The following is a 27,798-nucleotide window of genomic DNA, read 5'->3' on the forward strand; positions in this document are numbered from 1 at the left end:
TTATATCCCCGTGGGGACTTACCATTGACTCCCATTCATACCTAATCCCTAACCCTAACCCAAACCCTAACCCAGACCAAAACAATGTCTAACCCTAAAGAAACGTTTTTGCACTTTTACTTTTTTCAGTAACAACAACATGGCCAAGAAAACTCTGTTTCCCCCCATGGGGACCTCATTTTTTGTCCCCACCGTGACACGAGTCCCCACCGAGATAGCAGAAACAAGTACACAGTAACACACACACACACACACACACGCATGGTAACCGGACACGGGTCCTGATGGGTGAGGGGAGCTCTCTGCTTCCTGTGGAGGAAAACATCTGAGATGAAACAAACTGCTGATGGAGAAAAAGACGATGAAATTTTCTGAAAGGAGGGTTTTATTTAATCTCATTTACCTCCAATACTGTACACATCTGATTTTATTATGAAATGTTGGTGTTTTATTTTATATTGCTATTCAGGGAGATATCGATTATTGGTGATCAAGACAGATCAATGACTGATAACTGGAACCGACACACATTACATGTTGTTTATTACTCTGCTAAGGAACACGGTGGAGTTATGTGATGATCAGTGTTAGTCTGTGAATCTGGGGATTACTTGTAGTACCTGGTTGCTCCACCAGGAGGAGCTTCTCAATATTTACCAAGCCAAGGAAGAAGAGTCTGTCTGTCTGTCTGTCTGTCTGTCTGTCAGCAACATTCCTCTAAAACAGACCAACAAATTTGGATCAAATTTCCAGGGAAGGTCAGAAATGACTCAAGGACCAAGTGATTAGATTTTGTCAGTGATGCAGCTTATAGTCTGGATCCATGGATTAGTTACAGATTTCTGTATCGTTGCCAGATAGCGGCACGGCATCACTGTAACCATGACAACCAGTGAACACTACATCAGCTGATTGCGATCCTACTACAAATCCACCTCTGAGGACTTATCAGGACTTATCCATCAGAAATGATCCAAGGAACAGCTGATTAAACTGTGGGGGGGTTTCTGAGCCGCCGCTACATATTTAGGTCATGTGATCCGGTATCTGTACATAACGTACACATGCAGAACACACGCCTGTGCTCAGGTCATTGTGTTTATGGGTTCATCTATGTTAAATGGAGCTGTGATTTCTGATCATCAATAACTAATAAATCAATGCTGCATTTCTGACATTTGGGGGAATGAGCAGCTTTGGAGGAGGACTGATCTCTGAGGGCTTTTCTGGTTAACAGCATGTCATAGCAGAGATGCAGTCATTCATGGATTTTGTCATTAATAAGCATTAATATATTCAGTAGAAATAGGAGTGATAACGTTTTCTGTTCACTGAGATCGACTGATTAATAAAATTTACCTCATCTTCTCCTGCAGCTCGTTGGTTCTTCTCTGGTTTCTCAATCTCTCTGTTTTGTCACGTTATCGTAAATTAAGGCTCAAATGGTAAAGCATTACTAGTTATTCTTTTCCAGACTCTGTTTCAGGTTAATCTGTGGCTGCCTCCTAACTTAGCCATTCGCCATTAGCTGCTAGCCATTAGCTGCTAGCCATTAGCTGCTAGCCGTTAGCGTAGCCTTATCCTGATTTGTGCGGACGGTTGTCCTTCCTGTTTAGCCTTTGCAGTATGTATCTCCGCTATAGACGTGTCTGTCAGTTACAAGATAATAATGAAGTTAATTAATTTAATTTCAATATTAAACAACTCTTCCAATATGTAAAAAATGGCTTGAATTAGCAAAATGAATATGAAAAGTCGTCATAGCTGAAAAAACTAAAAAGTGTGTCATGCATGTGAATATATAAATAATTTAGGGGTATTTAAATATGATGAAATTAAACTGGATTAATACAGATATAAAATATTAATAAATGTGAGTTATAAATGAATTGAATGTGTTATAATTGAATTAAATGTTTTATCAATGAATTAAATGTGTTATAAATGAAATACACATTGTAAATGAAATAAATGTGTAATAAATGAATAAATGTGAGCTCTAAATGACTGAAATGTGAGTTATAATTGAATAAATGTGAGTTTCCAGTGAAGGATCTTCTCTGGTTCTGTTCCAAACATTCAGGTTCTGCTCCGTCATCTTCAGACAGCAGAAATGAACTGAAGTGGATCCAGTGATGGCAGAGGGAGGAGTTAGAGAGGAAGGAGGAGAGTGTGTGTGTGTGTGTGAGACAGAGAGAGAGGGCGGACGGGCGGACGGGCGAGCGAGGCTGGGAGTGTATGCTGCAGCTCTCGGTCATTCATCTCTGAGAGAGCAGAGAGGAAACTCCAGCAGAGAGGCTGAGAAACGACCAGAAGGAAGATCTTTGTTTTTAAAAGTCTCTGCATCCTCTGGAGCGGCAGCTGATCATTTTCATCGTCACCATTGTTTCTTTTTGCACCTTAAAGACTAAATACTGCTGCTGCTGGACTCTTGGAGACACTTCCCTAACAGCTTTTCTGACAGGATCAGGTCAGAATCTTTCTGGAGTCGGACGGAGAGCCTGAAAAGGACCGTTTGGTTTCTGGGAGGTGGAGGAGAAAGTCCAGGGAGAAGAAGAAGAAGAGGAAGAGGAGGGTGTCCACATTGAGGAAGAGCATCCTCACCACCCAAACACACCCTTCAGACAGCCGGACTTCAGTTGTTTCTCTGAATTACTGCTTCTAGGTGCTTTAAAAAAGCTCAGAGAGTTCTCCATCGTTTAAATCCAGGTCCAGCGTTGGTCCTTCCAGGGTACCGTAGAGGTCTACAGGAGGACTGAGACTCCCAGGACACCTCAGCAGCAGAATGGACCTCCCACCAATCAGAGGTAAGCATCAGTTCACCCCGTCGCCATCCGATCTGCTGATCAACTATTGATGATCTGTGTGACCTTGGAAGTTCCCAGCAGGTTTTTCATGAATGAAGGAACTATTAGCATCCTGAATTATGGCTGAAGTTTGTTTCTTTATATTTTCAGTGTCAATGAGACTTTAGGACGTAAAATTTGACTTTCAAATCTTTAAAAGCTGATTTCAAACACACATAAGAAGCTCTCTAGGACTCTGGTGAGTGGGATGATGTGAAAACCAGCTTCTGTTTTGGAAAACTGTTTGCATCTAAACACTTTTCAAGCATAGTGACAGAGTTATTCTAGTTTTAGTTTTTTGGTTCTAAAGATGATTTTGCTGCTTTCTAAAGGAGAGAAACTTCCTGTTCAGCTCCACTCACTTCCTTTCTCACAGAATCACATGGAGTTTGCTCTCCGTCCTTTAAACTTTTCTGAATAATTATACCGTAAGAAATGATTCTAAAGACGCCGCTGCAGCTTCTTAAAGCTCCCTATGGGATTATTTATGTCTGTCTGCTATTGAACGAGGAGGAAAAGTGAGCAGAGGGCTCTTTAATCAGCTGAAAACTGCCCTTTATTATCATTTTAACCTCCAGAATCAGGACATGGAAGCAGCCAACATAAACATTTTAAGCCTCGATACGAATCAGCAACAGGAAGACGGCTCATAAATATCCGGAGGTCGAACTCTGCTGCTTTTTCACCGTTTGGTGGTCGGTGTTTGTTAGAAAGGAACAAATCTTCCTCTGCTTGTCTGAAAGAGTCAAAGGGAGAGTTTTATTTTCACTATCTGTTCATCAATCTGTACTTTTCATCTTCAGTAGTCCGTATTTAGATCTTTTATGGCTGGATGTCGGTGGTGTTTGGTCCTCTGGGTGAAGTTTAGTCTCTCATATTGAAATTAAAAGGTGACGTGTTTTGTGTGGTGACTATAACTCGTCTGAGGCCTCATTTCTGAACAATCCTACCAGTAAAATCAGCCAAACGCTCACGTTAACACTGATCCGGTTGTGTGTGTGTGTGTGTGTGTGTGTGTGTGTGTGTGTGTGTGTGTGTGTGTGTGTGTGTGTGTGTGTGTGTGTGTGTGTGTGTGTGTGTGTGTGTGTAGTTGTGATGGGACATGAGGGGTTGGGATTGATTGTCCTCAAGGTCAGATGCAGAATGTCAATATCCATCTCCGCTGGGTGGGACTGGAGGGGCGGGAGGATGAGGAAATGATGGGATGGACTGAGAGGAAGAAAGTGAATGAGAGGATTATGGATGGATGGATGATGGATGGATGGATGGATGATGGATGAATGATGGACGGATGATGGATGGATGGATGATGGATCTATGATGGACGGATGATGGATAGATGGATTGATGATGGACGGATGATGGATGGATGGATGGATGATGGATGGATGGATGGATGATTGATGGATTTATGGATGGATGATGGACAGATGATGGATGGATTTATGGATGGATGATGGACAGATGATGGATGGATTTATGGATGGATGATGGACAGATGATTTATAGATGGATTGATGATAGTCGGATGATTGATGGATGGATGGATGGATGGATGATGGATGGATGATGGATGGATTTATGGATGGATGATGGACGGATGATGGATAGATGGATTGATGATGGACGGATGATGGATGGATGGATGGATGATGGATGGATGATGGATGGATTTATGGATGGATGATGGATGGATGGATTTATGGATGGATGGATGGATGGATGGATGGATGGATGGATGGATGGATGGATGGATGGATGATGGATTGATGATGGATGGATGGATGATTGATGGATGGATGATGGATGAATTATGGATGGATGATGGGGCGGCTGTGTCTCAGGTGGTAGAGCGGGTCATCCGATGATCAAAGGGTCGGTGGTTTGATTCCCGCTCTGTCCTAGTCATGTGCTGTTGTGTCCTTGGGTAAGATACTTTACCCGCCTTGCCTCCAGTGCTCTTCACTGGTGTATGAATGTGTGTGAATGTTGGTGGTGGTCAGAGGGGCCGTAGGCGTGGATTCACAGCCCCGCTTCCATCAGTCTGCCCCAGGGCAGCTGTGGCTACAAATGTAGTTTACCACCACCAGAGTGAGAATGTGTGAGTGAATGAATGATGGATCCATTGTGAAGCTCTTTGAGTATGCCTAAATAGAAAAGCACTATATAAATAAACAGCTAAAATACTAGAATATGTGTGCCTCCAGCATATATATAAAAATAATATTGTTTGGGATATGAAATAAAAGCAGCAGAATTAGTTGGATAAATACAATCAGAAGAAGAAAATAAAGCACATAGATGAATAATTAAAGAATATTATGACATTTCTACTTCCAAATGTTTGGAGTTTATACGGAAAAAGCTGCAATAGATGAATAAATAAAAGAATATGTTGATATTTATACCTCCTAATATTTGGAATCTGAAATAATAAAACCGAATTAGCATGAATTTGAGTTTTCACCATAGAATAAAAAAACAAAGTAGAGCAGCCTGGTAGGGATAAATAAATACAAGAAACTGTGCAGAAATACAGAGTTTAACAAGAAATTTAAATGTTCTTTAGGTGAAGTTTCACCTGATTGACTTTAATATTCACTTATTCATTCATTATTGTTGGACAGAAGGTTTGCTATGATCAATCAGGGAAGAAATCATTTAAGAAAAACTTCTAAACTTCAGGACTTGCATCAAACTAACGACATTTTCAGATAGGTCCTGGTCCAGATAGGCCCACCAGTTTAGAACCAAAAAGCAAAGTTTTACTCCAATATTCAGCTTTTTAGACTGATTATGAGTATTTAAAATTTAAAGATAATCAGCCAACAGGATGTTGAGGAAACTACAGAAATAAACACCAGAAGCTGAAAACAGACAGAAAATAAATGAAGCTGATGAACAACTGAGGAGATGAATTCATGTCAAGTTTCTCCTCCAACAAACTCTAGAAGAAAAAGACTCGTTTTAGTTTCACTGCAGAACAACAGAAATGTTCCATCTGCAGGACTTTTCCTCATCATGGCAGCGAGAACGCAAATCTGAACAAAGACTAAACCTCAAGACAACCTCCCACTAATTATATAATAATAATGAAAATAATAACCATGATCATCATAATCATAACAATACTACTACTAACAATAATCTCTGACTGTCTCTCTAGTATAAAATAGAACTTGAAGCCAACACTTGATTTTTTTGGAACCAAACTGTCAAATCGTGACTTTTTTGTTATTTTTCTTTCCCTTTTTTTGCCTCCAAACGTCACGTTCAAGTTTCTCTTTACAAAGAAATTAAAACACGGGAAGCTTTCTGGACAAACTTAATTCATATAGAAACAATAAATGTCTGACAATTTTACAATTAAAACACCAAAACTTTACGGCCAAAAACTGTAAAAGAACAAACTATTTTTTATTATTTACAGCTTTGGTTTGTCTTTTTATGGTTAACATGCAAATTGTCAGTTTTTTTGGAAGGATTTTTTCCCAGATATTTTCTCTAATTTGAGTTTTAAAACTGTTAAAATATATTTTTTCAGTACTTAGTACAGACGTGTAAAATCATATTATTGCTATTTTAAAAACAATAAAAACTGTAATTTTACAGTCAAACATCATTAAAGATCAAATTATCCGTAGATTTTTGATGTGGGCATCATTTGTTTTATCATTTGAATTCAGACTTTTTTTTTCTGTGATTTTATATCTAATTTTTAAAAAAAGACTACATTATTTAAACAAATTCAGTTCAAAGATGATTTTTTTCAGTTATCTTTGGTGTGAATATTGAAAAGATTGTCCTGTTAGGATGAATACTGATGGACGGTTTGTTGTTTGGTTCTATAATAATCAGTATCTTCATCCTGCGGTCCTATAGCCTAGCCGCGCTAGACAACCCACGGCAACAAATTTAATTCTCTGCCAGGGTGGGTCTAGTTACCCTCCATAAGGCTCGAGGCTGGATTCTCCTAAAACTGTCCGGACCAATCACCATGAAGTGTAGAGTCAGAAGGCGGGCGTAACTAAGTGACGACAGAGGCGTGACGATTCTGACAGAAACAACCGGAAACAATAAACGGTTATCTTTCGACTCGGCTTTGGCCACAGCCCTTAAAGATTTGAAGCTAAAATTCAACTTGAAAGATAAACAAAGGACGGCACTGAAATGTTTCATTGAGAAGAAAGACGTATTTGGACTTATGCCGACGGGATATGGCAAATCCTTAATACAACAGTTGGCTCCGCTGGTTGGGAAGCTAATGGGACTTACCCACAATCCGGCGCTCTAGGAACTACGTCAGCCTATTCGTTGCACTGAATGGTTGTATACCTACCCAGTTGCTGCAGAGGGATTTGAAAGACAACCTTTTAGCCCGCCTCCCTCCCTGTCGAGCTTCCCTAGACCCTTGTGTCTTAAGAGCTGGGTCTAGCGCGGCTAGGCTAGCAGTCCTCTGCTGCTGGTCTGCTGCTTTATTCCCTGCCTTTATTCCCAGCCTTTATTCCCGCCTTTATTCCCGCCTTCATTCCCGCCTTTATTCCAGCCTTTATTCCCAGCCTTTATTCCCGCCTTTATTCCCGCCTTTATTCCCGCCTTTATTCCCGCCTTTATTCCCGCCTTTATTCCAGCCTTTATTCCCGCCTTTATTCCAGCCTTCATTCCCGTCTTCATTCCCGCCTTTATTCCCAGCCTTCATTCCCGCCTTCATTCCCAGCCTTCATTCCCAGCCTTCATTCCCAGCCTTCATTCCCGCCTTCATTCCCAGCCTTCATTCCCAGCCTTTATTCCCCGCCTTCATTCCCGTCTTCATTCCCGCCTTTATTCCCAGCCTTCATTCCCAGCCTTCATTCCCAGCCTTCATTCCCAGCCTTCATTCCCAGCCTTCATTCCCAGCCTTCATTCCCGCCTTCATTCCCTGCCTTCATTCCCGCCTTTATTCCCCGCCTTCATTCCCGCCTTCATTCCCTGCCTTTATTCCCAGCCTTCATTCCCCGCCTTTATTCCCCGCCTTTATTCCCCGCCTTTATTCCCCGCCTTTATTCCCCGCCTTCATTCCAGCCTTCATCCCTTGCCTTTATCCCCGCCTTTCTTCCCTGCCTTCATTCCTGTCTTTCTTCCCTGTCTTTCTTCCAACCTTTCTGCATGCTTTGGGTCCAGAACATCCGGTATCTTCGTCTTGCAGTCCTCTGCTGCTGCTCTATTCCAACCTCTATTCCAGCCTCTATTCCAGCATGCTTTGGGTCCAGAACATCCGGTATCTTCGTCCTCTTTGGGGTCATTTAATCCTGATGGGCTCCCAGAGGACAGAGACGGCCCCTGGGTCCTAGAGTCGTTCGCCACCACTAAAACTCTCTTTCATGGTTAATTTATTCCTCAGAGTTTATTCCTCACTGGATGGAAGGAATTCTACTCTTTCACTGAGTTATTCTTCTTTTTATTTTTTAAATGATGATATTCCACAACATAACCTTTAGATATTTCAGTTAAACTGCATAAAGCTGAAGTTACACTGTAGAAAAACATCTTTAACATATTTAGAAATGATTCGAGATGGTTTATAATAATCCTAACAACATTATTTCAATGATCTAAACTCACTGAGTCCTTAAATCATAATTTACAAACTCAAAGTAGTTTTTAACTTAAGAATTAGTCTTTGAACATTTACACCAACTCGGTCACTATTTTTGTTTTATATTAAGTTTGAAGTGTGATTTTTTTCAAAATATTTGATGTTATTTTATGGATTTCACCTTTTTTGTGTGAAATTAAACAATCACAGAAAAAAAAGTATTAATTTATATGTTTTCTGTAAAAGTATAACAAAAAACAGGACAAACTGTAAATAAATTCAATATTGAAAGTCTGTTTTGGTAATTTTGAAAACATTAGATGGTTTTTCTAACTATATTGAAATGATTATATAATAGTCAATAAAAACTATACTTATACTTTATTAGTAGTCTCAAAGTATATTAAGCATGAATTAGGTTTTGAAACTTTTTTTTTAAACCTATATTGGAACAAACATAAAACCACAAATTAACCATAAAACAACAGGAATCTGTTTTTACAGTGTGATGGTAAAACTGCATTAGTTTTTCAATATAAAAAAAGAAAATCATGTTATTTGACAGATATTTGCTCAACTTGAAGTAAAAGCTTGCATATTAAGGACTGGAAAATAATAGATTAGATTTTGAACAGATTTTGTCTGTTTCTTAAAATTAGAGAAAAAACTTCAACATTAAAAATTCTTTAAATTAAAATTATTTATTTTCTTTATTAAAAATCTGCATTTTTACAAACAGTAATTTGTTTCAAAACTAAATTTAAGTCGACGTAACTGAATGAAATGGGCTCGATAACTTGAAATAAAAGTTTATTTGGAACGACTTAAAGCTGCTGTCCGGAGTTTCCGTTTGTTTTCAATTTATGTATCATTGTTTAACAAAGCTTAAATGTGTTAGTCTAGTTCGATACTATAATATAAAGTTAGTATAACGCGATAAGAAAATGTATTCCTGAGCTCCGCCTTCCTCTCATAGACCCCCATGTTATTCCAAAAAGCGCCGGTCGCTGCCGACCAATCAAGTTCGAGCTTCAGCTTTGTCATGCTGTCGATCAACGGTTACGCGCACAGCAAGCAAGCCCATGCAGAGGTGGGCGAGCTACGCACTACGCAACCGCGCGCACATTTGTTTTGCTTGTGGAGGAGAGAGCATCAGGGCTCAGCAACTTCCAGAAAAGTTACCAATCCCACGGCTTGTCAGGCCAAGAGACTGCAGGACGTTTTTTGGCTCGGGGTGCTCGCGTCGCTCCCCGACCACGGCCTCCATAGCCCGCCTGACGGCTTCGTTTAGATGCCCGACCTCTGGAGGAAGATGTTGGGGCGTCTGGGACATACTCTTGGTCAGAGGAGTCGTGCAATTCTGAACTCTAGATAGAAATAAATAAACAATGTAACACATATACACGCGTAAATGCACTAAGTTTGATAAACAACGTCATCCAGAGGGATACACGAGTGTAATCACATATTGAAACTTTACTCGTTCGTCCTAGCAGATTCATGTTATTTTGGTATTAGGACAAGTTAGACTCAATACAGCATTCTAACGTAATTCCTTTATTATTTACTAAATGTACTAAATGTAGAAGAGGGGAAAACAGCAAAACAGGCGAGATGCTGCAGCACTCCGGGCACTTCTGTCAGATACTGCACGCGTGCACAAATAAAGGAAATCAGAGGGAGGGACCAACAGTGTTTTGGGAGACGCTGCGATTCAAACTCCAGACACGAGCTTTAAGTTTACAAATTACTGGAAGAAAACTGATTTATGTCATTTAAACTCAGTTTTGTGCTCGTTAATTTAAGTTGAAGTAACTTAATAAAATCAGCTTCAACACCCTGAGGTTCAGATATTTTACACTGAAGCAGCTAAAGTTTTTAAAACCTTTCTCCTCATTATTCTCATAATTCAGTACGTTTTCTTTTTAAGTAATGCAGAAAGACTGAAACAATCTAATTTTTATGAGTATTTGAGTGTTTTTTTGCTCCGTCATTAAAACAGTGAATTTCTCCAACTTGATATCGTTTGTTGGTTAAATTTAATTTCTTCACATTCATGCAAATTATTATTTTTCTTCTTCTTGAGACTAAAGAACATCTTTTAGGACACAGTTAATGTTTACGTCCCTGTTTATGGAGCTTCTACGATCTGCTTTACCTAAAAATGTGTTTTTAAAGCCTGATTCAGACGTATTTCAGAGATAAAATCAACAGAACATGTGGCTGAACCTTTAGATGAATAAATATAATAAACACATGTTTCTGGGAGTCTTTCCTGCTCGGCTCGCTGACATTCAGTCTCAGATTAGATTATCACCGATCATCTGAGCTGAAAAAGCAGAAATAAAACGACTCGGAGCTCTTCTCTTTCTGCTGCACTTTGCTAAACTCTGCACAGAGCAACATCAAGCTGATGATAAAAAAACGTGGTTTGAACTGCAGGCAGTGTTTACAGTAAAATATCCGTAGTATAGGGACAGATTTATTTCTAACGCTCAGACAGCGGAGAAATGTCCACCAGTTGATTTCAGCCTTGTTTCAATTTTTGTACAATAAATAATCCAAGAAATTAAACTTTTTAAAAATCTAACAACTTTATTATTCTGATGTAGAATATTTCTGGGTGTTTGTTTCCACAGAAGTTCAGGACTTTAGAGTGAAAAATGATTCTGAAAATCCTCTAAAATGTTTGCATCAGTAGATTTTTGTTGACTAAACTTTAGACGTTTCAGATCATTTTATAATTCCATTAAAAAGATGAAACTCAAAGTAAATCACAGGTTTTACTGTGCAGCATGTGTTTAATTAGCAGTAGGGTCATTTATTTAGTTTTTAGATTGTAGCATGCTGCAGAAAAACAAAAATACCAACAAAAAGCTGTAAACACAGAGAATCCATTAAAAATAAACTCAGTCAGGTTCTTGTTATTTTTTCCTCTTTAGCTCAAAGTTTTCAACAAACACAAACAGTTCTAAACTTTCTTTCATGTCTTTAGTTGGATATTTGTGAGGCTGAAGGATTTAACTCGTTACCAAACTGCTGTGGTTTAAAACCCTCCACAGGAAGATGTGGTCTGATAGAATCTGTGTTTGGGAAGTCGGCTGTCCAGAATCGTCACAAAGTCACAGAAACAAACATGTGACTGAATAAAAGAGCTCTGCAGCCAATCAGAGTGGCCGGTTCTGGTCACGTGATGATGCTGTTTTCCTCAACAAAAATGAACATAAATGCTAAACATGTGTGTTGGTTCTCATGATAAATACTCCGCTGAGTTCAGGCAGTTTCTTTTTCTTCACAGTCGATTCATTTTTCACTCAGATATAAAATCCTGCAGCTCAGTGGAAGCAGAAAATCCACGACTAGAAGCAGAAACACCTCCGTCTGGTTCAGAGATTCAGAGGAATGATCTTTCAGTTTTTATTTTAAAAAAAAACCAACAAATTGATATTTGGGTGGATGAGCCGTTTAAATTTAAATTAATTCACCGATTCTTCTTGTGGCTGCACAGTGTAGTAGTGGTTAGCACTTTGGCCTTGCAGCAAGAAGATCCCCGGTTCAGATCCCGGCCTGGGATCTTTCTGCATGGAGTTTGCATGTTCTCCCTGTACATGCGTGGGTTTTCTCCGGGTACTCCGGCTTCCTCCCACAGTCCAAAAACATGCTGAGGTTAATTGGTTACTCTAAATTGTCCGTAGGTGTGAATGTGAGTGTGATTGTGTGTCTGTATATGTAGCCCTGTGACAGACTGGTGACCTGTCCAGGGTGTCCCCTGCCTTCACCTGAGTCAGCTGGGATAGACTCCAGCACCCCCCATGACCCTAGTGAGGATGAAGCGGTGGATAGAGGATGGATGGATTCTTCTTGTTTCCATTGTTTAGTCGGTAATAAATGAGGCTCTGGTAGAACAGAAATAATAGAAACTGTTTCACAAAATCTGTTCATTTTCTGCACCCACATTGCAGATGTTAAACTTTTCCATCTGAGGTGTTCTATCTTCTGACTTTCTGAGGTCTCTGTGTGTTTGGAGGCAGCAGCTTCCTCTGGGAATAAAACATGAAGTCATGGAAACGCAACAGGCTGCATCTTTTTAACCATTAGATGCTCCGATAGACGAGCAGAGAACGAGTCTGATCATTTAGTCACCAGGTATAATCTGGAAAAGCATCTAAACCAACCTGGAGCTGCTGATCAGCTGCTCTACAGCTGGAGGACAGAAACACTTCCAAGCTTTGCTTGAAATATCTTCATCATTTTCACCGTCTGGATCCCAGAGGTGGATTCCATTCTGGGGTTCTCTTGGATTTATTTTTCTCTCTGTGTCTAGTTGTACAAAACAACAAAAATGCAAGAGAGAAGCATCAGTCCAGATGTTTATCAGAGTTCCACAGCTGGATTCCTCTAATCTACGGACACATGGAGGTTCTTCCATCTTCAGGTTCCACAAGCTTTGAGCCATTCCAGAGACTCAGTCATTTCTGATCCATGAGGAAAATTTTACGTTCCATGAAACATGGAGGACTCATATCTAGGAGATGTTCTGTATGTAAATGAGTCCTTTTTTCGCTGTGACTCCTTCTGACCAACCACCACAAACACAGGCTGCTATGAGCCTTTAAAGTTCACCTGAATTTACACTTTCACCAGGTTTTCTCAGAAAACAGAAAACACATCCAGGCTGCTGGTTTCTAAAACTTCATGTAACAGACATTAAACTGCTGTTCACACTATAGTACATCCCATAATACTCATGCTCTAATGTGGTTATTAAAGAGTTTGGCTTCAGACTCAAACACTTGTCGGATATAAAACTGATTTGTTTGAACTCAAAATGTGTTTTTCATCCCTAAAAATGTTTATGCTGCACTGATGGAATGAAAATACTGAAAAAAAAAAAGATTCAGATTCAAAGTTTGGACGTTCTGGAACTCAGTAAAACTTTATTAAAGTTACTGTACGTTAAAAAAAACTTCTGTTTCACATCTGATGAATTTCATGTCAGTTTGATCGTTATTAATGTGCAGGTAAATTATTTAGAGACAAACTTCTTAAACATTTTCCCACCAAACGTGGTAAATTTAGTTTCTCCAGTTACACGTGTAGAACCACATGGATCTGTAGAGCAGAACCTTCTTCCTTTGGTAGAAACATCTCATAGAAGAACATTCTGTGTTCCTCAGCAGAACGGCTTTAATCTGTCACATTACAGCAGAGTTATAAAACGTTCTATATACGGAACGTTCTACTATCTGAGGCCTAAAAACATCTGGAGAACATTTTCTGAATGTTGATTTGAGAACGGTGTTTTTATTATCTCCTCATCTGAGCGGCTTTATTTCCATCTGGCCTCATTACTCGGACAGAAGCAGCCGGATCTAAGAGCAACCAGATCTAAGAGGAACCGGATCTAGGAGTAGCCGGATCTAGGAGGAACCGGATCTAAGAGGAACCGGATCTCAGAGGAACCGGATCTAAGAGGAACCGGATCTAAGAGGAACCAGATCTAAGAGGAACCGGATCTAAGAGGAACCGGATCTAAGAGGAACCGGATCTAAGAGCAACCAGATCTAAGAGGAACCGGATCTAAGAGGAACCGGATCTAAGAGGAACCGGATCTAAGAGCAGCCGGATCTAAGAGCAACCAGATCTAAGAGGAACCGGATCTAAGAGGAACCGGATCTAAGAGGAACCGGATCTAAGAGGAACCGGATCTAAGAGCAGCCAGATCTAAGAGCAACCAGATCTAAGAGGAACCGGATCTAAGAGCAGCCAGATCTAAGAGCAACCAGATCTCAGAGCAGCCGGATCTAAGAGCAGCCGGATCTAGGAGCAACCAGATCTAAGAGGAACCGGATCTAAGAGGAACCGGATCTAAGAGCAGCCAGATCTAAGAGCAACCAGATCTAAGAGCAGCCGGATCTAGGAGCAACCGGATCTAAGAGGAACCGGATCTAAAAGGAACCGGATCTAGGAGCAACCGGATCTAGGAGCAGCCGGATCTAGGAGGAACCGGATCGAGGAGCAGCCGGATCTAGGAGGAACCGGATATAAGAGGAACCGGATCTAAGAGGAACCGGATCTAGGAGCAACCGGATCTAGGAGGAACCGGATCGAGGAGGAACCGGATCTAGGAGCAGCCGGATCTAGGAGGAACCGGATCGAGGAGGAACCGGATCGAGGAGCAGCCGGATCTAGGAGGAACCGGATCGAGGAGGAACCGGATCGAGGAGGAACCGGATCTAGGAGCAGCCGGATCTAGGAGCAGCCGGATCTAGGAGGAACCGGATCGAGGAGGAACCGGATCTAGGAGGAACCGGATCTAGGAGGAACCGGATCGAGGAGGAACCGGATCTAGGAGGAACCGGATCTCTCTGGCCTTCAGCCACTTGGTGTTTAGTGTCTGTACATCCCAGCATGGAGAAATACATCTAAACATGTACGTATGTATGTTGGTATAAAAAGGGTGTAAATCATCACGGACCACTCTGTTCTGTCTGAGCAGTGAATCAAATCAGCTCCATGTTCATCCAGATTCAGACCTTTTTATTGAATTCACCGTCATCTGCTGGATATTTCAGGACAGAGAAGCAGCTTTAACTGCAGCGTTCCTCAGCGTTCCTCAGCGTTCCCACGTTCTCACCATCCACAGGAATCTTCCTCCAGCCTGAACTCCTCAGAAGGTCTGATCAGCTGCAGCCATCCAGTGTCACCACACAGACTGAAGATTATCACACATTTTCTACCTTTTTTTGGTCAAATTACTGCTAATTTGCAGATTATTCAGTGTTATTTTTTTACTGTGTTTAAATCAGCAAAAGATGACCCAAAAAGCTTTCAGACATTAACAGAAATAATTTGCATATTTGGTAAACTCAGATTCTTTTTAATTCACTGATAACTTCTACTACAGCTATTTACCCCAAACTGTTATCACCAATTTTTATGAAATATTTTGAAATTGCTTATTTCATTTTTTCTAATTTACTATTAAATGTTTTTACCACTTTTGTTTTATTGCATAACTAGTAAAATTGCAGAAAAGATTTTTTAAAAATCTGTGTTTTCTCTTACAAATGGCAATGAGTTCTTTTACAACGATTCCATATTTTTTCATTGGTTTCTGGAATATAATTTATTTAAATGTAACCTGAATTGTCCTTTATCCTTTTTCATTTTACATGTTTGAGTTGTAGATGAATTTAAAACATTAAACCATGAAGGTTTCTGCGTTCTGGGACTGCATTTATAAGTTAATGATTATAATGGAAAACTACATAAATCCAACATATTATTAATCACCTCTACTGTTGTCAGTACACAGTAAAAATAGAACAAATTATACAAGTAAAACTGCAGAAACACATCAGGAGAATCTCAGTTCACAAAGAAAGTGCTGCATGAAAACAGATGATTTCTTTTCTACAGACAGAATCTGTGGCTGCTGCTTGGTTGGAACCTCAGACCAAAACTTTATTTTTACCGAATGCTTTTATAAAAGGAGACGTCTTTTCCTGAATGAAAATGACCCGTCTCCTCTATCAGAGCCGTTAAACTTCAGCAGGTTTTCTTGCTCCGGTCGAAGGAAAGAATCCGTCGATGCAAAAAGAAGACTCAGATGTGAACGTGAGTCTTTGCTCTGAGTCTGTTGGAGCTGCAGGTGGGATTCCTCCACAGTAGCAGATGTGTTCAACAGATGCTAAATTACAGTGTGGGCTTCAGGGTCACGTCTCTCCGGCTAATAATAGCGTTAGCCTGAGCGGCGGAAAGCCTCGGCGGTCAGGATGACATGGCTGCTGGTTGTTTGGAGGCTCTGCTGCCAAAATCCATCTCTGATCAAGAGCTGCTAGTTATCTGGAGCTAGCAGACCGGCTACTGTTTGCTACGCAGTTTTAGAACCGTCTTTGCCAGTAATTAAACCAAAATGGTCAGATTTTTGGTTTATTTTGAGCGGGAAGAGTTTATCTTGCTCCATAGAAAATTTAAAAGTACATGACAAAGAATGTTCGACACAAATAAACCATTCTTGGTCAGACACCAAAGCTGCTGACTCTGAACTCTTCTTCTGCTTAAAAAAAGGGTAAAATTCAGAGATGTGAACTTCTTAGATCACTGATCATGAGCTGTAGCCTAGCCGCGCTGGACTCAGCTCTTAAGACACAAGGGTCTAGGGAAGCTCGACAGGGAGGGAGGCGGGCTAAAAGGTTGTCTATCAAATCCCTCTGCAGCAATTGGGTAGGTATACAACCAATCAGTGCAACGAATAGACTGACGTAGTTCCTAGAGCGCCGGCGGATTGTGGCTAAGTCCCATTAGCTTCCCAACCAGCGGAGCCAACTGGTATATTCAGGATTTGCCATATCCCGTCGGCATAAGTCCAAATACGTCTTTCTTCTCAGTGAAACACTTCAGTGCCGTCCTTTGTTTATCTTTCAAGTTGAATTTTAGCTTCAAATCTTTAAGGACTGTGGCCAAAGCCGAGTCCAAAGATAACTGTTTATTGTGCGCCGGTTGTTTCTGTCAGAATCGTCGCGCCTCTGTCATCACTTAGTTACACCCGCCTTCTGACTCTACACTTCATGGTGATTGGTCCGGCCAGTTTTAGGAGAATCCAGCCTCAAGCCTTATGGAGGGTAACTAGACCCACCCTGGCAGAGAATTAAATTCGTTGCGGTGGGTTGTCTAGCGTGGCTAGGCTACATGAGCTGGGAATCTGTCAGAACTTTCAGGGTTTCTTTGGGGTTTAGTTAACGGAGCGTTGGACAGGGACCACCGTCTGCCCAAAGACACACTCTCAGCATTTTTAATTTAAGGTTTTATGTGAATGATAAAATCTCAGACACTGAAATCTGGACTGTTATTTCTCAACATGTCACTAATTAAGAATCTGATCTGAGGAGTAGATAATCTAATCTGACATTATGGGTGAACAGAAATATGACAAACTGAAGCTGCCCTGGAAAGTCTGATCTTTAGTTAACGAAGGGTATTTTATGAACCATCTGGAGCTGCATGGCACACTATAATAAAAATACTTTATAATATGAAATAGTTGGTCTCAAAAAGCAGACTGATCAGGTATGACAAGCTTTGAAGAAAATCAGAGATGGTCGAGTAGAAGATCTGACTGTTTGAGATGGAAGAACTCGTATATGGGAGGTCCTCGCCTGACATCAGAGTTCTGTTCCTACAGATAGAGGTCTGTCAATTTCACTGCAAGTCTGAACTCTGGTGAAAATGTAAACAAATCCATTCATCAGGATATCCATCAGTTCTTCATAAAGTCATGAATACCAACGACTTTCATACATGTAGGAATCATTTTACTGGAAGATAACAGAATATTGTAACGGACTGGTCAGGAGGGCTGGTTCTGTGCTGGACTGTTCCCTGGACTCCATAGAGGAGGTGGGTGAGAGGAGGATGTTGGCAAAGCTCACATCCATCAGGGACAACCCCTCTCACCCACTGCATGACACTGTGGAGTCTCTAAGTAGCTTCTTCAGCAGCAGACTGAGACACCCACCCTGAAGAAGTAGCGCTATCTCAAGTCATTCATTCCATCTGCTATAAGACTTTATAACACCAGCATCACTGGCTGATGTTTACACAAAACTGGACTCTATCACATTGGCTTTTATCATATAATCTGCACAGTTCTTGCACTATTTGAGTCTCTTGTACTTCTCATCATTCCATAAGTCACTTTTTTCCATCCTACACTCCTGAAAATATTGGAATTGTTATTATGATTACCGTTTACTGTGATGATTAATGTTTACTGTTGCTTATTGTCGCTCTACTGTATGATGTGTGCTGCTGTAACATGGGAAATTTCCCCGGACAAGGGGAGTAATAAAGGATTATCTTATCTTATATTGTTGTTGATGCTGAGGTTTCAATGTTTATTGTTCAGTTCCACATTTACCTAATGTCAGTGAACGTGCCATGCTTAGTTAGCTCACCTCTGATTGGCTGAGAGTCAGCAGTAGAGAGAGCTGGGAAATTCTGGAGCTAAGTTATGGGGTTTTTCTACTTATTCTGGAGCCAAGTTATGGGGTTTTTCTACTTATTCTGGAGCCAAGTTATGGGGTTTTTCTACTTATTCTGGAGCCAAGTTATGGGGTTTTTCTACTTATTCTGGCTACAGCCCACAGTATCCTGTGTGAAGGTTCAATAAACCAGTAGAGAACCAGATAAAGTCTCCCTCATTCATCAGAGGGTCACTACAACATGTTGACCTGTTTTTACATCTTGATCCATGCTGGTCGGTGTTTCTGTTCCCAGTGTTTTATTCTGTCTAATTTCACTTCCATGGAGACGCTTTCCTTTTCTTCCAGCATCAGAAGAGTCTGACTTACAGTGGGAGCCATAATGAAGGTAAAAAGTTAGAGAATGTAGCACAATCCAAGGTGGAGTACAACCAGAGAATGGAGACAAAGCCGTCTGATAGCGCCTTGTGACGACGTATTCATCCGCTCATCAACTAGTTCCATGTAACCAGTTCTGATGTAGCGATGAAATGCTGTAGGTTGAGGACGCTGTAAACCGAGGACTTCCTGTATATGATCTGGAATTTGATAGTTGTATGATGAAGTTGAATTCAGCACCACTGACTGCTGTTCTGTGTTTACAGGTTTATCTGATGTGCCGTGAGCGTTGGGAGTCCGTCGCCCGGCTGGCTCAGGATGGACCCCACTCATTCCCTGAGGATGGAGATGGACTCTGTGCTGTCGCTCGACCAGATCCGTGCCCTCCGGGCCAACAATGACTACGTGGAGAGGCCCGTGGCGCTGGAACCGGCGACCCAGACTGGATTTTTTTATCCCCACGATGACCGTTACCCTCAGGGAGTATACGCCCATCACCCGCAGCCTTCCTTCCCCTCGGCGCTTTCCCGCAGCCAAAGTCAGCAGCAGCACGCTCAGTTGACACGCCTGAGCCGTTCCAGCACCATAAGCTCTTCCATGTCTCGGACCAGCGCCACCTCAGACCAGCGGCTCCTGGCCGGTTTGACTCCGTCCCACTCCGGGCTGAGTTCGGTGGTCCATTCTCAGCCTAAAGGGGACCTGAAGCCGGACGCCTCGTTGGGTAAACGCCTGGCGGGAGACGAGGCCGAGCTGGGTCTCCACCTGTTCATCTGCGAGCGCTGTGGTCGCTGTAAATGTCACGAGTGCTGTGCTCCCCGCCGCCTGCCGTCCTGCTGGGCCTGCGGTCAGCGCTGCCTGTGCTCGGCAGAGAGCGCCGTGGAGTACGGTACCTGCCTGTGCTGCGTCAAAGGCCTGTTCTACCACTGCTCCGCCCAGGACGACGAGGACAACTGCGCCGACCGGCCGTGCTCCTGCGCTCCGGCCCACGCCTGCGCCCGCTGGAGCTCCATGGGGCTGCTGACGCTCTGCCTGCCCTGCCTCTGCTGCTACCCCCCTGCCAGGCTGTGCCTTGCCGTGTGTCGGTGCGCCCACGACCGGGCCACGCGACCCGGCTGCCGCTGCAGCAACACCAACACCGTGTGCCGCAAGATCTCCGCCTCCAACCCTAACCCCTGCCACCCGTCGCTCCACAGCAAAGGCCTGGAGAAGCCGTTATGACAGGTGCATCCAGACCCCTGCAGCCGAAGCAACGCTGTCGCCGACTAGCCACAGCCCACACTGTGACCACGGTGCCATCGTCACCCATCTACCTACGTACGACAAGCCAACCAACCAATCGTGAAGTGTTGTTCACCTAACGTACCTTGAATTTACTTCTTCTCCAGCTCAGGAGGGACCAAAGCTTTACTGTGCCTGTTCACGTTGGAGACTTAATGCCCACAAACAAACACTCGTCTGTCAGAAGGAAGAAGACGTCGCTTTGCTGGACTTCTTTAACCTTAACCAGACTTCCAGACAGAAGTCGTCTCTCTGCGTTCTGTGGTTCAATCTGTGTTAAAATCTATTTATTTATTGTTGAGCCTCTTTCCTCCCATCTTCTGCAGAGGGTTCCACAGAGCAGAGAGGGTTAGGAAGCTACCAGACCTTCAGAGAAGATGAGGAGATGAAGAAGCCAACGTTGCACTGAGGGGACACAAAAGAGAACAGAAGGAGTCTGACACTTAAAACAAAGGGACCATGCACTGTAGAGCTGCTATGGAGCTCATCTGTAAAGGAAAGCACTGTGAGGTCGACGTTTCAGCCTGCAGCTGAACCAGGGACTATTTAACCGGAGGGAGGATGAATCTGTGGTGATGAGGCAGTGTGTGTGTGTGTGTGTGTGTGTGTGTGTGTGTGTGTGTGTGTGTGTGTGTGTGTGTGTGTGTGTGTGTGTGTGTGTGTGTGTGTGTGTGTGTGTGTGTGTGTGTGTGTGTGTGTGTTGTTGTCATTCTGTCAGCAGAAGAAGCCTCCAGCTCCGTTATTTTTAGCAGCGCTGCTTCAGTGGAGCTCTGAGGGTCTGGTCAGGTTTCCTCCCCAAGTCAGTCTGTCGCCAACATCCTCCTCCATCCTCCTCCATCCTCCTCCATCCTCATCTTCACCTCATCCACTCCAGGGATCGACTGAGGCGGCTTTTCAGGGCCGATAACTAACATTTGGAACCGATAATGTTTAACAGGTGTTGATAGAAATCTTTGTGCAGCTCTTCTGTTTAATTCATGTTTCACGGTTTTATTTCCCACTAAAGACCTTAAAGCACCATTTATTCATTCATTCATTTGATAGGGACAGGGCACATTCATGAACATCTGGTTAGGCAGCAATAGACAGAAATATGCCCGATTATAGCGACAGCGATAGTTTACATCTGCAGGACAATCAGTCACAATAAAAGGAGAATAAGTAAAAATAAGTGGATGTTACAAAAGGTACACAAAGAAGCTGAAGGTCACCAGACTGGTCGACTTCCAGCTGTTTAATGTGAGTTTTGAAGGTTTCTATGGTGGGATACCCGTTCAGATCTGACTGGTCTTCACAGAAAGAGGCTGGGTTTCTGTGGGACCTCCCAGTCCGGTCTAGAGGAGGTCCTGGTCCTCAGACGGCTGTGAGACCTTCTGTTAATAAAGTCAGACGTGGTGGTGGTGAGTCCATGGAACAGCTTGTAGCTCAAAGCAGCACAAAGAACGTTTTAAAATCCTCAAATCTCTTCTGTTCTGCAGCATTTAATGTGTTTATTAACCATGACTCTGGAGATGGTTTCAGGTTTATCTGTGGCTGTCTTTTTATTTAGCTGCTAGCCGTTAGCACTGCATTAGCCACTAGTAGCTAACCTCCTGGTTTGTGTTTCTTGTTCAGTTTTTGCTGCTTTAGAGACGTTTGTGAGACCACAGAGTGACATCAGACCTGAAGTAGAGCATTAATCTATCAATCGCTCAATAATTCACCAAAAAACAGAAAAAAAGTCAAATATTGGTCCATCCCTGATCATCAGCTCCCATCAGTCAAACCTGAGCTTCTCTCAACATAAAGTTTCTCTCTTTTGTAATCGGCACAATAAAGAAGATTATCAAAAAAAAACTGAGCGAGAGAAAAGCTTTCGCTGACACAGGGCGTATTATTCCCTTCCTGCCTCCATCGTTTCTCCTCTTAAGCTCAGACGGCTAAAAGCTTCCAGCCTCCAGGTCCACAGAGAGTTGATCAAACAAGCAATTAGCTCCATGATAGCTCTTAATGGGCCAGACAAGGATGGAGGGAGATGGAGGGGTGATGGAGGGATGATGGAGGGGTGATGGAGGGATGGAGGGAGGGGTGATGAAGGGGTGATGGAGGGATGATAGAGGGAGGGGTGATGGAGGGATGATGGAGGGGTGATGGAGGGGTGATGGAGGGATGGAGGGAGGATGTTGCCGTGACGTCAGGCAGATGAGATCAGGCAAAAAAAAAAACAACTTTTATTCAAAAAAATGCAACAAGTGTGCACGACCTTTTTTTTATTATTTCTGGACTGGAGGATCTAATGCTGAATGAAACAACATCTGAGGTGTGTGTGTGTGTGTGTGTGTGTGTGTGTGTGTGTGTTTATGGACTTTTCTGTTAAATGTTGCTTTGATATATTTTTTTACATGGATACGGGCCGTTAACTCCGCCTCTGTTTTCATTCTTTGTTTCTTCTTTTCAGTTACAGCAAACTTCCAAACATCTACTGTCCACTGGCGATAAATTCAGGAACTTTTGGGGCGACCTAAAACATCTCCAGCGTTGAAGTTTAGCTTCTACATGATTTTCTGCTCTGAAGACAAAACGAGGATTTTTCAAACAGTTCCTCGTTCCACACTAAAATAAAAAGGCTGGTTGAGCTTGTTGGATCATCCCACAGCAACTTTGAGTTGGCAGGATTTGTCTTTTTCGTTTATCTAACTCTAATGCAGAAATCTGAACACAGTCAGCCCCATTCAGGGCACCAAAAGTACCCCAACAGCAAGCAGTTGGCTGATTTAACTCCACTTCTAACTGGCTCAGTTTGTTGTTTTACTGTTCAGTGAATTTTAAGTCGTTGATGGAGAAGACTAGAACCATTCTTGTTGTTCTCTCCGAGGTTTAAATAATCAGCAACAAAACAAAGTTCACTCAAAATCTCCAAGTAGAAACTTCTCCATCGGCAAAAAGACGTTCTGCAGGGACGGTTCTGAACATTTATTGAAGTTCAGCCTCAGAAATGCTGATAAATCAAAGAGAAACTGAATATGTGCAGCGTTGTCCTCAATGCTCAGATCAAATGAAGATGACGTTATTTATGCAGATTTCTAATAAAGAGGTGACGATTTCTTCCTTTAGATGTGATCAGACAACAAGCAGCACACATTTTAAACAGGACTGGAGGATTTAAATTGTTTGACTGTGGAGGAAAAGTTCATCCTTTTTTCTTTTTGAACATTATTTTCCAAATGAATGAATGCTGCTCTAAATGTTCTGGTTCTACTCTGATAAACGGGTTGATAACTGAGGAGGACACACTCAGTTTCTTTAGTTTTTTTTTTGTTTTGACGTTGAACTTTTTCCACTTTTACCTGCGACTTTATTTTTACTCTCAGGAGGATTGACAACCAAAACAATAAGTCACTGCAAACCGCTGTAAATGACACCCGTTTACCTGTCCACGTTAACGCCAATGAATCTGGAACGTTTCCTGACATTTGATCTGAACGTTTTCAACCAACAGAGACAGAAAACGCTTTAAATGTCCAACTGGTGATTCTCAGCAGATTCTCTCATGTATGCAGCTCAGCATGGCAACGCTTCAACGGTACAGTTAAACCGGTTAAAAGCAGCGGCTAAACCGGTTTAAAGCAGCGGTTAAACCGGTTAAAAGCAGCGGTTAAACCGGTTTAAAGCAGCGGTTAAACCGGTTTAAAGCAGCGGTTAAACCGGTTTAAAGCAGCGGTTAAACCGGTTTAAAGCAGCGGTTAAACCAGTTTAAAGCAGCGGCTAAACCGGTTTAAAGCACCGGTTTAAAGCAGCGGTTTAAAGCAGCGGTTAAACCGGTTTAAAGCAGCGGTTAAACCGGTTTAAAGCAGCGGTTAAACCGGTTTAAAGCAGCGGTTAAACCGGTTTAAAGCAGCGGTTAAACCGGTTTAAAGCAGCGGTTAAACCGGTTTAAAGCAGCGGTTAAACCGGTTTAAAGCAGCGGCTAAACCGGTTTAAAGCAGCGGCTAAACCGGTTTAAAGCAGCGGTTAAACCGGTTAAAAGCAGCGGTTAAACCGGTTTAAAGCAGCGGCTAAACCGGTTTAAAGCAGCGGTTAAACCGGTTTAAAGCAGCGGTTAAACCGGTTTAAAGCAGCGGTTAAACCGGTTAAAAGCAGCGGTTAAACCGGTTAAAAGCAGCGGTTAAACCGGTTTAACCGCTGCTTTTAACCGGTTTAAAGCAGCGGTTAAACCGGTTTAAAGCAGCGGTTAAACCGGTTAAAAGCAGCGGTTAAACCGGTTTTAAAGCAGCGGTTAAACCGGTTAAAAGCAGCGGTTAAACCGGTTTAAAGCAGCGGTTAAACCGGTTTAAAGCAGCGGTTAAACCGGTTTAAAGCAGCGGTTAAACCGGTTTAAAGCAGCGGTTAAACCGGTTTAAAGCAGCAGTTAAACAGCAGATAAAGTGTTGGATTATTCCAGATTTGAAGGCATCAGTGAGGACTCGGCTTCAGACGTTCACTCCTCAGATGTTGGTGGAGATCACCTGAGGAACGTTTATTTCTACCTGAATGGAGCAAAGTGCTGCACATGTTGAGGATTAATTCTGTTCATTTCTGACTCCTGTCCACTCAGATCCTCTCAGTTTGCAGTAATTTACTGTAGGACAGATGCACACAGGCAGAGGGAAGGTATTTAATAAAAACAGAATTTATCTTAAGACTGATTGAAAATGAAGCACATCCAATGTGACTGAATTTTTCTTTTTTTTGGACATTTTGGTGAATTAATTTCTTGTTAAAGTTGATTAGAACGCTTGTTATGGCATCAGTGCATTTAATGGAAAATAAAATTTATTCTAAGAAGTTTTTTTTCAAAATATTGTGATTTCAAGAGCTTCATATCTTTATTTTAAAAGTGTACAGATTCTTTAAAAATAAATTAGCAGAAATTTCTTCTGTTATTTTGGAGAAGTAGTAAATTAAATGCCAGATGAATCTTTGCTAAAGCTTGATAATTTACCAAAAATATTTAAATTAAGTTTTATTTTAAATATTCAAAATGTTAAAAAGTTCAGAAATAATACGAATTTAACAAAAAACATTTAATAAAAAATGAATTTATTAGCAATACTTAGGAAAAATGAAGGACAGCTATTATGATTTTAAAATGTGTTTTTTATTATTTTGGTGAATTAATTTATTGGTAGAACGGATCAGAAAGCTTACTGGCCTGAGAAGAAGATTGAAGAAAAATAAACAATAATCAGAATTCTACAAAAATCTGTGAATTTTTCAGATTTTTTTTTGACATTTTGGTGAATTCATTTCTCGGTGAAGTTAAAGTTTGCTGACAGTAAAAGTAGCGTTTGGCTTCAGTAAATAAATTTTAAAAAATTATATATCATAGTGACTGAAGAAAATGAACGACTGCTTTAGATTCTAGATTAGATTGTTCTATTCTGACTTTTTCAGACCTTCTTGCTGGATTATTTCCTCTCTAGCCTCCAGTCGTTGCTGCTGGAGGTCATCTTCTTGTTTTTCCTGCTGCTGTGTGCATCTGGACGTACAATCAGACAATCAGACTTCGTTTCACGGTTTCTCCTTCTGGACCGACTGAACGCTCGCCGCCTGCCGCTAGAACCAAACTTCTCCTCTCGTGTCTCAGCAAGCATCGCTTTTGGTACAAATTGGCATCTTACATGTTGTAAAAGAATCTATGGAGAGTATATGGAACAAATATATATAGAAATCTATCTAAAAGGAGTATATTCTGTGTCACACCTTGTGTTCCTCTGCTGCTTCAGGGGTTTATTTCAACGGGAACAATAACCACAGCATTTATTTTACAGCCTTCAGAGGAGATGTTGTTGTTGTTTGTTTGTTTGTTTTCTCGGTGTGATGTGGCTGATGCTGCCCTCCTGGCTAAAGACGAACCAATAAAAGGAGTTTCCAAACAGAACGACGTGTGCTTTGACTGATTTAATGAGGACTGTAATGATTTCATTTTTCAGTGGATGAAGCCGTGTTCACAGTGATCTGAAATGTCGTCAATATTTGGCTTTCTCTGGCTTATTTTTTTTGCAAAATAAAAAAAACAATAAAAAAACAATAAAGCTCAATTAGTGGCCAATTCGACTACTTTTAGGACTTTTTAGAATACAAGAAAAAATGTAATAAAGAAATAATAATCAGTGAAGAAAAGTGTAAATCTGGCAGCAATGATGTGAGAAAACTGCTAAAAATACTGTACAAAAAACGCACAATAATTTGGATTTAAATACAGTAAAACTAATTTCACAGCCACACACCGTAAAAAGAACTAATTACTACCTGGAAAAATAGTAAAATAGGCATTTGATGTGGAGGTTATTTACAGTGTTGGCCCATTTATTTATGCATCTAATTATCTTTCTATTTATTTCAGCAACATGCAAATTAATACTTTAAAAAATTGTGAAGATTATTTGTGTTTTATTTTAACTCAACTTGTGAATTGTGAAATAAAAGCTGAAAAAGTTATTTTTCATCTTTAATATACATTTTTCTGAAGTTAACAGCACATAAATTAAATGTAACGAGAAAATAGAAGAATTTTATTTTAAAGACAGATGTTGTGAACATTATTTTTAGTTTGTTTTTTTAAAGGTTAATGTGAAACAGGAAAAATCAGAAAATTAATTGTTTAAAGTCTGATATTTTTCTAGACGGTAAAAAGTCCTTCCTTTAAATTTTTTAAAAAAAAATCACCATTTATAAACAAAATCAGAGACTTTTTTCCTTTTTTGATCCATTTATTTAAGCTTAATATGCAAACTAATACCTTTATCTGATGTTATTGGATATTATTAGTCATTTAAAATAAAATTAAACTAATTTTAAGCTTACATACTTTAAATTGATGTCTTCATTTTTCTTCACCTTGCATTCAGTCCTCCTGAACACCCTGGATGATTTAAATCGTTTAAAAACTCTGTAGTTTGTTGGTTGAACATAATTTCTGTAGAAATTGTCACAAATTAAAAAGATTGACTGTTTGGAAAATGAAAAATGTGTCCCATTAAAACCATAAAGTGGTGTTCTTTATCAGGGGTTTAAATATAAATATCCATTATTATCAAACCAGAAGGTTGGATTATTAGATCGATACTCGTTTTTTCTGTAAATTCAGAACACTAATACCTTTTTGATTTATATTTATAATGTGTTTAATAAATTAAAACACTTTTCAACATTGATCCCTCAACGCTTTTAATCAGTCAGTAAATTACAAAATATTATGAATAATCAGAAAATTAATCTGAATATTTGATCATTCTTGATTATTTGAGAAAATTAGCAGCTTTTTGTCGACATTTATTAAAGGATAAAATAATTTCTGACAGTTTGTCACCAAGAAAGTTTTGGAATACTTGATCTGCACCACGAACACATTTTTCAGCTCATTTCACCTCAAAAACATTTGATTTTTGTGCCCAAAATCTGAATTATAATCAAAACATTTCATGTCCAGCGTTGTCATGGTAACAACCAATATTTAATTTAATGCTATTTTTCAGAGGATATATTTTAATTTCCTGTGTAAAACACACTGATGTACACCTCTGTGCATGTAATGAACTGATCTTTATGTGATATTATTAAATCAGTTACTGCATCATGTCACACTTCATACTTTCATTGCTTTCCCTTTTTCAGACACTGAATTTCTCGTCAGTTCACTTTTCTGAGCAATTTCTGCCACAAGAACTTTTGTCTGAATATGTGCAGAAATCTTTTTTTTCTTAATCCTCCTGTT

General features: G+C 40.8%; 2 protein-coding genes across 2 annotated transcripts in view; one reads left to right on the forward strand and one right to left on the reverse strand.

Annotated features, from left to right (window-relative positions):
- The window catches only part of LOC127530597 (uncharacterized), a 155,070-nt gene that overhangs the window by 73,896 nt on the left and 53,376 nt on the right, over positions 1–27,798 (reverse strand). The window lies entirely within an intron of this gene.
- LOC110959000 (protein sprouty homolog 3) lies at positions 2,276–20,700 on the forward strand. The gene is made up of 2 exons (XM_051937755.1): positions 2,276–2,807; positions 19,052–20,700. Exon 2 carries the CDS (start codon positions 19,104–19,106, stop codon positions 20,001–20,003), a length of 900 nt encoding a protein of 299 aa, XP_051793715.1. The 5' UTR covers positions 2,276–2,807; positions 19,052–19,103; the 3' UTR covers positions 20,004–20,700.

Source organism: Acanthochromis polyacanthus, chromosome 17, assembly GCF_021347895.1.
Source record: "Acanthochromis polyacanthus isolate Apoly-LR-REF ecotype Palm Island chromosome 17, KAUST_Apoly_ChrSc, whole genome shotgun sequence".
Classification (NCBI taxonomy): domain Eukaryota; kingdom Metazoa; phylum Chordata; class Actinopteri; family Pomacentridae; genus Acanthochromis; species Acanthochromis polyacanthus.

Bases quoted from the DNA above. Each gene is read 5' to 3' on its own strand.
- LOC110959000 (XM_051937755.1), top strand. From the start codon at position 19,104: ATGGACCCCACTCATTCCCTGAGGATGGAGATGGACTCTGTGCTGTCG.